We start from the raw sequence: 9749 nt of genomic DNA, 5'->3' as shown, positions 1-9749 counted from the left end.
GAGGAGAGCAGCAGTGATATAATAAAAAGGCATAATAAAAGAGAGAAGCCACTGAGTGGATTAGCAGCCCAAACTTTGCTTGGCTTTTGGTCTCCTTCCCTCCCACACCGCCCAGTGATCTGCTCCTATTCCTCTCTGCAGAGGGAAAGCTCAGTTCTTGAATTTCCATGGGGTTGAGTTTCACCCTTCCTGAGCACCCAAGCACACGCGTGGATAGGCAGCATTTCATACCAGATAGGATGCTGGCTCAGATTTGATGCTGCTCCCGTGTTTGTTGCACCCCAACGCCTCTCCTCCAGGGATAAAAGCCAGATTCAGAGCTCCATGGGTGTGTGCAATAAACGCATGTGCATTACAGCCAGCATTAAGCAAACCACAGCCGTCAAAAGGCACAAACAGCTGGGGCATTGCAGGGCATGGAGCATTTGCTGCCCCAAGAATTTTGTTATCCAAGAGGGAATGGAGTGCTTGGGTGGCTCAGCTGTGCCACAGCCCGCAGCTGTTCCCTGCCTGCAGCTCTCCGGACATTTAAAGTTTAAAGCCTTCTCTCTACGTCTGTTTTCTCCTCCATCTCCAGCAGCTCACACGGACCTAGGAGTCACCGGCCCACCAGGCACCCATGGGCTCACTGGTGGCCAAACTCCTCCTGCCCACCCTCAGCACTTTGGTTTTTCTCCCCACCATCAGCATCGCGGCCAAGCGGCGCTTCCACATGGAAGCCATGGTCTACTTCTTCACCATGTTCTTCGTGGCGGTAAGAGTGCATGTGTGTTTCCTCCCTCCCAGTGTCAGGAACAGGGGGGGTCTTCGTGGGGGTGAGTGGGGATGTCACCAAGTGACCACCAGAATGCCCAATTTCATCTATCTCCCACCGTGTGCAGTGCGTTCTTGAACGTCTCCATCCTTGGAGACACCCAAGGTCAGGCTGGGTGGGGATATGAGCACCAGATTGAGCTGTAAGCGTCCCAGTTCAGTGCAGGGAGTTGGACCAGATGGCATTTGAGGGTCCCTTCTGACTCAAACGATTCTATAATTCTATGGCTCTGGATTCTTTGGGTGGATGTGCTGAGGGCTGTCCTTAAGGGGACGTAGTGGTGTTTCATGGTGAATTTAGGAAGGGTCTGGATGTGAAACAGTGATTCATCACAGTGTTCTGGAGCGAATCCTCTCTTTGTTTTACAGCTGGGAAATAGCCACGCTGGACTGAGGGTTTAAATGCCATTCAGAGTATCTCACTATGCTTCTGTCCTCGTAGCCAGAAGCACACAGTCAAGTTCTTGATTTTGCAATTGCTAAGTAGTGGTGTGAGCCATGCTGGAGTCAGGGACTTTTGTAGGGGGGAAGGAAAGGCTAAAATATGCTGCTGAGCTATCGGGGAAAATAAGTTTTACCCCTCCACTGTGGCAGTGGTGTGAAAGCCAGCACCTCCTGCCTCCCTCTTGTTCGTTTCTCACCACCCATCCTAAGGCATTTCATGGAGCAATCTGTGCCCCCCACAGGGACACAGAGACAGTGGGTAGCGAGGCATCTTCCTGGTGCAAACAGCTCTTCTGCAGCAGAACTGAGGGTAAAGCCCTCTATACTTTTATTCCTGAGGATCCACCATTTAAAGCACAATGCAGGGGAAAACTTCTGCCAGTTCCATAAAGACCCCAGGAGCAGTCAATAAACCCATCCCCACCGAGCACCCCCTCTCCCCTCCCCTCCCCCAGCTCCCTCCCAGCTCCCCGGGGAAGCCAGACATCTACGATTTCATTTTGCACCGCTTCTGTGTCTGCTCCACCTTCCCCAGAAACCCGTCGGAAAATTGGCGTATGCCTGGAGGGGAGGCGGGACTGATCCTGACCGCGGAGCCGAAATCCTCGCGTGGGGAAGGGACTGCAGCTGCCACCCGGATGGGGCAGGGGGTGACAGCTGCTGCCGTCCCCATTCTTGTCACATCCCCTCCTGGGTTGCATGTGGCCGTGCCCAACAAGTGTCACGATGCCGGCCAGAAAGCCACTCTTTCTCCTTCAGCCCTTCTCCCCCCTGATCTCCAAACACAGCCTGAAGCAGAGAGAAGAACAATGGCCATCATGCTATCATTTCTAGAAAACACGGTGAGCCAAAGGGCTCAGAGTGATACCCATGATACAGAATGGCAGCATCCCTGCTCTGCATGGCAGTGGGGCTGCCCCAAAGGCACGGGGCCAAGCAGAGCAGTACTGGGACCTTTCCAGTGCTATGGTGCTTGTGTTGGGAAGTGAGTAGGGCTGGGAGCAGATAGGGAAAGGTGAGCACCAGGCAGGAGCATTGCTCTGATCGCTCTGCAGAATTTCTCTTGGCTTGGTCTGCATCTGTGTTGCGTGACAGTGATTCTTTGCAAATATCCCAATCGATGAGCAACATGCAGTGGGCAGGAACCAGCAGACATTAAGGGAAGGCACTAATGAGTGAGTTCCCCAGTATCCAGACTGGCCATAGGAATCCTAATTAGCCCATACAGTGATCTGGCATCTAGATATGTTTCATTGGGAAACTCATTAGGAATTCTTTTACAAGAATCTTTTGCAATTAGAATCAAAACTGTCTGAGCCCTGCCTTCTGCTGGAAGAAGGCAGCTGTGGGTCCCTGCACACAACAGCAGTGTGGTCATCACAGTGCAAATTCTGGCAGTGCCTGGAAGGCAAAGCAGAGCCGGTCTGCAGATAATTTATAATAGGACAGAAGGATGCTGGCACTCAGGTGGTTTGCCATTGGGTTTGGTGATATTATCTCTCCAGTAGATTCAGTGCTGCACATCAGCAACCCTGGTGGATCTGGGACTGTTCTGCTCCTATGGTTTAGCAGCCGCACAGAGTCTGTTTCAAACCAACTGATAAGAGGAGATACATTTTACCTGTGTGTGGGTAAGAATCTAGTTCTCTAATGTTTTCTTTTTTTTTTCTTTTTTGAATAGATTTACCATGCATGTGATGGCCCTGGCTTATCGGTGCTGTGTTTCATGCGCTATGACATCCTGGAGTACTTCAGCATCTATGGGACAGCTCTGTCCATCTGGGTGTCCCTGATGGGTAAGCACAGCTCAGGGTCCCTGCAGGTGGGTGCTGGTTGCAGGTGGGTGCTTTGGAGCTCCACCTACATCACTCTGCTCTTACAGAAGTCAACCCACGCCATGGTTTGGTCTTTCTTTATGTCATGGAATTGCAGAATGGCTTGGGTTGGAAGAGGCCTTAAGGATTAACTAGCTCCAAACTCCTTGCCATGGGCTGCCTGTGCACCACACATGCCTTGGAAAGTCATTGCACCTAGTGGATGGATGCACACCAAAACCATCCCGCATGGTAGTTGGGATGGCTTTGCTCTTGGAGACAAACAGAGCCCTGGAGCCTGCTGTTATAATCAACCAGGCATTCTTCTTCCATCATTATCTCTTTACATAAGCAGAATTGTTTATTTCAGATTGGCTCGTGCAGTCTTGTGCTTTGGTCCAAGGAACCAGCACTGAGGGTACTACAGGATGACTTGGTCTGAGACCTCACACAACAGGGAACCTCACTTTTCTCTTCCCTTTCCCCATGCTGCGCCCATTGGTTTGTGTGCTGAAGTTCTTCTGCCCATGGAACAGCTCACATCCCGACATGGAGGCATTCAAAATGCAGAACCTGCCACTTCCCTTGGTAGCAAGCAAACCAAAGTGGTTTAGGCAAAACAAATCTATCTCCCTGGTTATCAAGCCTGGTTTGGGCTGTTAGGAATTATTAGATCCGATTAGAAAAGGCAGAAAGGTATTCTACTTGCTTTTCATTAAAAATCCTAACTCTGACACATTCAGGTTTCCTATTCCTGCAATCCCTCCATTCTCTATTTTTCTCCTCTTGTTCCTCATTTACCACTGAAACGAGGCATAATAGGAATGAACACAATGAAAGAACTAGAGGAGGGTGAAGGCTGCAGACCTGCAGCTCCGTGCTTGCTCAGAAAGGGCAGCGAAGCACGTGGTCTGCAAAGGACATTTCTCAGTAGATGACAGCAATGTCAGGGAAGGTCAGCGCTGATCCAGACACTTCGGTTCCCTGCAGCAAAATTTCAACTCGATCTCTTCATTACTGCATTCAAAAAAAAAAAAAAAAAAAAAAAAAATCTTACAATAAATAAATAAGTAAATAATTAAATAAATAACCCCAGACTAAGATGTTTCAAATATTGACCCGCAGGGAAACAACAGAGAATTAAAATGCGGACATTATCCCTTAGCCAAACTCCCTATAAAAACCTGATCCAAGGACATGGAGGTGCACTGACTGCAGCCCAGGGAAGCCTCTGGCTGTGCCTTGTAAAGCCCAGGCGCACATGTGCGGACGCAGACCCTCGGGCACGCTTCCCGGAATGCAAATCCAGGACAGCCATAACACAGCTGTGCGAGCTGGAAAAGCATGGAGCCCACTGGGATCCATAACTTTTATCAGTTATTACCCCATTCTGTGTTAAACAAAAGCCTTCAATAATTCACTTGCACTGGCGACTTCCAGCTTGCAAACCCAGGCAGGTGCCGGTGTCGCCCATCAGCCTGGAGCCCCATCCCCACCACAGCCAGGAAATTTGGGAGGGCTTTGGGAAGAGCAGGAACCAAGCACAGCTCCACCAGCTGCAAGATCCCTGCTTTCATCCATGATTTTTCGGTTGAGGCAGCAGCAGGCTCTGCCAGGGTCAGCCCTACAAGTGTGCTGAGCTCCCTGCATTTGCAGAGCCAAGGGGAAGGGGTGAATGCACATCCCAGCACTGATGGCTGTAGAATCTTAATCCTAATCCTAACCCTAACCTAAAGCACAGTCCCAGTCATTAAGGTTGGAAAAGACCTCTGAGATCATCTAGTCCAACCAATCCCAGACCCAATCCTGGGGTCCCTGGGATGAGGCTTGGGGAGCTGCTCTCCCCACCACGGGAGCAGGAGAAACAGCTGAGCCAAATCCATGCTCTTTGCCCACAGCCCTGGCTGAGTTTGATGAACCAAAGAGGTCGACCTTCGTCATGTTTGGCGTGCTCACCATCGCTGTGAGGACCTACCATGACCGCTGGGGCTACGGCATCTACTCAGGACCCATTGGGACAGCTGTGCTGGTGATCACCGTGAAATGGGTGCGTCCAAAGGGCATCCCTGGGGCTTTCCAATTACCTGCAAGAGGTTTTCAAGGTCCAGCCCCAAGTTAAACTTGTCTTTCAGACAGAGGCTGGGTTTGCAAGGGCGCACACATCCTTAGCTCAGGTTTTGGGGCTGAATGTTGAGAATCCAGCATTGTGCAATAAAAAAAAAAACAACAGGCAGAGTGGAGCACATGGCTTGCCCAGTGCAGGCAGAGCTCACAGCCTCAGAGCAGGACTGCAGCTTTGCATGGCTTTGTGTGAGGGTGTTTCATGGCTTTGTGTTAGGGGAGATTTAGACTGGATATAAGGAAAAAAAATTTACAATAGTGGTGATGCACTGGCACAGGTTGCCCAGAAAAGTGGCGGTGTTCCGTCCCTTGAGAAACCCAAGGCTGGGGGATGGGGCTCTGAGCATCTGGTGGAGTTGCAGGTGTCCCTGTTCACAGCAGGGCATTGGATCAGGTGGCCTTTAGGGTTCCCTTCCGACTCAAATGGTTCTGTGATTCTGTGGTTCTTTGTGTTAGCATTAATGAGATCTGGGCATGGAGCCCCTGCGGGCTGCAGGTGAGGCTGCTCAGTGTGCTCTGTGTGCTTGCAGCTACAAAAGATGAAGGAGAAGAAAGGGCTGTATCCAGACAAGAGCGTCTATACCCAACAGATCGGTCCTGGCTTCTGCTTCGGAGCATTAGCACTGATGCTGAGGTTCTTCTTTGAGGTACCATTTGCACACTCATCCACACTCCAGGGGGGCACAGCCATCACCTTGGCTAACATTTGTGGCCCGAATAGATCCAAACCTTCCTCACGCCAAGGTGAAGGCCCCATTGGCTCCTGCGTGCACGCAGCCCTGCTTTCATCCTTTGCTCCCACCACTGCCCAGTGCCCCTGTTCTGCATGAGAGTTCACACGTCCCACCCACACCGTTACGGCTGCTGCGTGCATTGGGAGCTGTGAGATCCGACCTCGCCGCCATCCCCGAGGGTTATTTTTCAAAGCATGCAGTAATTGCACATTCTAGCAGAACATAAAAATGTCACTTTGCAGCGCGTCCCCCCCCACCGCACCCCATCCTCCCTCCCCAGCCTTCCCAGCCTCGTCCTTTGCAGGGTAATGAAACACTTCATTCTCCAATTGGGAAATGTGCAAATTGGAATGTGTTAAATCCACTTTGCCTTTTTTTTTTTTAAGGCTGGAAATCCTTTCTTCTCTGACAGCAGAACTCAGGATATCTTTTTTATCCCTTTCCTTTGGGCTACTTGCAGAACCCCCACACTCTGCACCCGCTGCCCCAATAATGCTCTCCCCTTTGCAGGAGTGGGACTACACCTATGTGCACAGCTTCTACCACTGCGCTCTGGCCATGGCTTTCGTGCTGCTGCTGCCCAAGGAGAACAAGAAAGCTGGGGGGCCTGGCAGCCCTGCCAGGCTTGACTGCTCCACGCTGTGCTGCTGCGTCTGAACCCCCCGCATGGTGCTTTGCTCCAGAGGATCTTTACCCACCAGCTCCATACACACCCAGGGCTTTTCTTCTGTGGGATGGTGTGCTCTTTCCACCATCAGCCTGAGCTGATGTGCTTTCGCTTTGCTAAATTCCCCTGGAGAAGCCTCTGTATGGAGTGTGCCCCTGTGCCGGAGAGCTCTGCATCGCCCTGTGTGCTCTTGGCCACGTCACCTTCCCCTGTCCCCTCTGCTGGCCCGGGAGGACCAGAGCTTCAGGCCCAGTTTGAGCACATAGTTCTCTGTTTGTAACACCCAGAACCTTTTTGTGAGATTTTTGTATTTTTGTCAGATATTTACTATTTTATTTATGCACTCTCTTGATGTAAATAATACTTATTTGCAAAGACTTGGCAAACGTGCAACACCAGCATTTCTCAAGTGGTGCAAAACCCCTCCCAGCTCAACCCTGGCTTGCTCCAGCCCCAAACACCTTGGGCACAGCCACCCCATTCCCTGCCCCACCAGTAGCTGCAGCTTTGGGTGCTTTGGCCAGGACAGCAGGTGCGCTCACAGCAAGCATCCTCAGTATTGGAAGCCCAAGGAAAATGAGAGGGCACAGCAAAGCTCTCGGAGAGGGGGGAGGGCTGTAAGCCTCTAACATCTCCTCTAACAGACTATTTACTATAGCAGAAGTGTATGATTTATTTAGACTGTCTGGGAAATACGCCAAGACTATATGTCATGGACAATTAGAGCAGTATTGATATACAGTGATGTCCACAGAAAGCCCACATTAAGCCTGGGTTCCTCTGGAAGAGAAATCCAGCCCGGTCATTCATCAGAGCCACTTCCTGCAATGGGGCAACGACCAAAGCTGTGCAGCTTTCCAACAAAAACACAAATGAATCACGGAGCCCCGCGTGTCCAGGAGTCACTGGCAAGCTGGTGGCACAACCAACCAGCTGCATGCAGAGCAAAGTGTGCCCAAAGGGCTCTGCAGGCACCTCGACCAACAGGACTTGCTGGAATACAGGCAGCCCCCAGAGCCCATCTGCAAGGTGCATGCAATGCTCTGCCCATCACTTGTTGAGCCATCCTCAGCACATCTGTGCATCCTGAATGCAGCAGGGGTTCATTGCTTTGGATTCAAACGCTCATCCAGCCTCCACATCTCTATGCACATCTTTACCACTGGCTGCAGCCATTGATCAGAGGGACTCGAACCCCGAAACACATTTTGTGGCTGTTTGGCTCTTGCAGGGCAGCAGTGCTGGGGATGTTCCCCATGGGAAGCTCCAGCTGAGCTCACAAGCATGGGGAGAGCCTCGTGCCTGCAAAATGCTCAGGGGGGAGCTGCTGATAAATGCAGTGGGTTATGGTGCCTAAATGCAGGTTGTAAAAAGGCTGACAGATCCCTTGCAAGCCAGGAGGGCATATGAGCTAAGGTCCAGCTGAGTAAATGAAAGCTCCTGCTCCCACCTGCTGTGTACTCAGGTGTTACACCAAAAAAAAAACCCAAAAAAAACCCAACCATCCAAAAAGGGTATTACACACAGCAAAATGGCAGCGAGGTTTGTCTATATTCCTTTCTCCCTATTGCTGCCCTCAGGCTCTGCTCCCACCACCCATCCCCAAACCAGCACCCATCCTCAGAGCTGCACCACAGCCAGGAGCATCCGTGGTGCCCACGGTGGGACCAGCATCCACGGGGCAATGCAGGGCACCCCACACCTGCCTGCAGAGACTGAGCTCGCTATCACCCGGCCAGGATATCCCATGCACTACAAATGCAAGGAAATATTATAAACATTTACAGCAACGTAGACAAAACAGTCTCTTGTAACCTTTTAGCGCTGCTGAGAGCTTTGCCTGTAAGAGCTCTTGAGCCCCTGCCAAAAATTCTTGCTGTTTTCATAAGACGAGGTGTTTTCGTCTAAGGTGCAGTCTGAGTGCTGTGACCTTTGTCATGTCTGCTACTGAAATTTCCTGCTTCTCTGTTATTCTCTTCTTTGGTAAGACGATATGAAACCCAAAACTTTTATTGCCCCTTTTAAAGCGTCTTTATAGCTCCCCGTCTACTTCATATACTGGGTTATTCTCCAATGCTGGGATATTACTTATGGGATCCAGGCTTGATGCTGCAAAAGGCATTTGGGTTTTGTGGAGCCGAAACCGCCCGGGCTTTTTTACCATCGGCCCAAGGGGGAAAAAGGAAAGAAAGAAAAAAAAAAGGAAAAAATGAATGAGAGGGGAGGGACTGTGTTTTCTGCTCTAGCCCTGCATCTGCTGTCAGCACAAGGCAGAGCAGCATCCCACTGCACACCAATGGGCACCCGCATACAGGAGGGCCCAGTGCTGTCCCTTTGCAGCACTCATGGCCAAAGTGTCCCCTTCACTGCCCCCTCCTGATGACAGCCACCCTGCAGGGCTGGGATGAGGGGATTTAGGACCTGCTGCTGCACGAGGGGCAGCTTCCAGAGATGTGGAGTGGGGCTGAGTGCCAGCTAATCTTCCAGGCAAACCTTATCCAGATCCCTTTGGCTGCAGAAAGCAAAAATCTGGCCAGACCTAAACATAAAAGCTCGAATTCCACTGCCAGCTGCACGGGGCACTCCAGAAAGCACCTTATCTCCATGGGATTCTGCACGGCAGCTTTCGGCTTTTTCCACTCACTGCTCCCCCTCTGCATGGTGACTCTCTATGCATGTCCAAGCAAGCAGCTCCACTGGGTTAGTGGTGACCATGGCTTCATCTTCCAACCAGTGCTGTGCCCTGTAGGCCATCCGTTTTGGAAAGCACCAAGCAAGGCTACCCCATTTTGGAAAGCACTGCGGCTCCTGCCTGAGCCTGGGCAGCTCCAGGAGATGCATCTTCCAGGACTTACTCCTCAGGTGTTGTCCATAGAAACTCGATTTTTGTGGAAATTCAGCAGTGGTGATTTGTGTTCAGGGAGCCCAGGGAAGATCTTGTGCTGGACTCTTCCATCGCCCTTCATTCTGTTTTCTTGGAGATGCCTGTGCCCTTAACAGGGCATGGCTCAGGGGGAGAACCTGTAGTGGCAAAGGCAGCCACCACCCATATCCTACCCAGCACCAGATCTCCCTGGGATGTGATACAGGAGCACCAGACTGAGAGCAGCCCCATCCACCAGCCTGGAGCAAAGGGCAGCAGGTTGGGATCGCTGT

The 9749-nt window shown here is 51.3% G+C and overlaps 1 protein-coding gene across 2 annotated transcripts; it reads left to right on the top strand.

The window, feature by feature from the left end:
- Positions 1–414: 414 nt before the first annotated feature.
- Positions 415–7600, top strand: MYMK (myomaker, myoblast fusion factor). Of its 2 annotated transcripts, none has more exons than XM_031601412.2 (5): positions 415–754; positions 2939–3053; positions 4970–5118; positions 5723–5839; positions 6437–7600. In XM_031601412.2, the coding sequence occupies exons 1-5, from the start codon at positions 620–622 to the stop codon at positions 6581–6583; spliced, it is 663 nt and encodes a 220-aa protein (XP_031457272.2). In that variant the 5' UTR covers positions 415–619; the 3' UTR covers positions 6584–7600. The 2 variants fall into 2 exon arrangements, with proteins under 2 accessions (XP_031457272.2, XP_089977390.1); XM_090121264.1 differs by lacking the exon at positions 415–754 and adding an exon at positions 2711–2884.
- Positions 7601–9749: the final 2149 nt, after the last annotated feature.

This window comes from Phasianus colchicus, chromosome 19 (assembly GCF_987193195.1).
Source record: "Phasianus colchicus chromosome 19, bPhaCol1.hap1.1, whole genome shotgun sequence".
NCBI classification, from domain to species: domain Eukaryota; kingdom Metazoa; phylum Chordata; class Aves; order Galliformes; family Phasianidae; genus Phasianus; species Phasianus colchicus.
This window is presented reverse-complemented; position numbering and strand designations above follow the sequence as displayed.

What these genes read in the sequence shown, in the direction of transcription:
- MYMK (XM_090121264.1), top strand. Translation starts at nt 2,711, where the DNA reads ATGCTGGCACTCAGGTGGTTTGCCATTGGGTTTGGTGATATTATCTCT. An exon ending in GAGATACATTTTACCTGTGT is followed by an intron (nt 2,885 to 2,938) that starts GTGGGTAAGAAT and finishes TTTTTTGAATAG; the next exon opens with ATTTACCATGCATGTGATGG. An exon ending in TGGTGATCACCGTGAAATGG is followed by an intron (nt 5,119 to 5,722) that starts GTGCGTCCAAAG and finishes GTGTGCTTGCAG; the next exon opens with CTACAAAAGATGAAGGAGAA.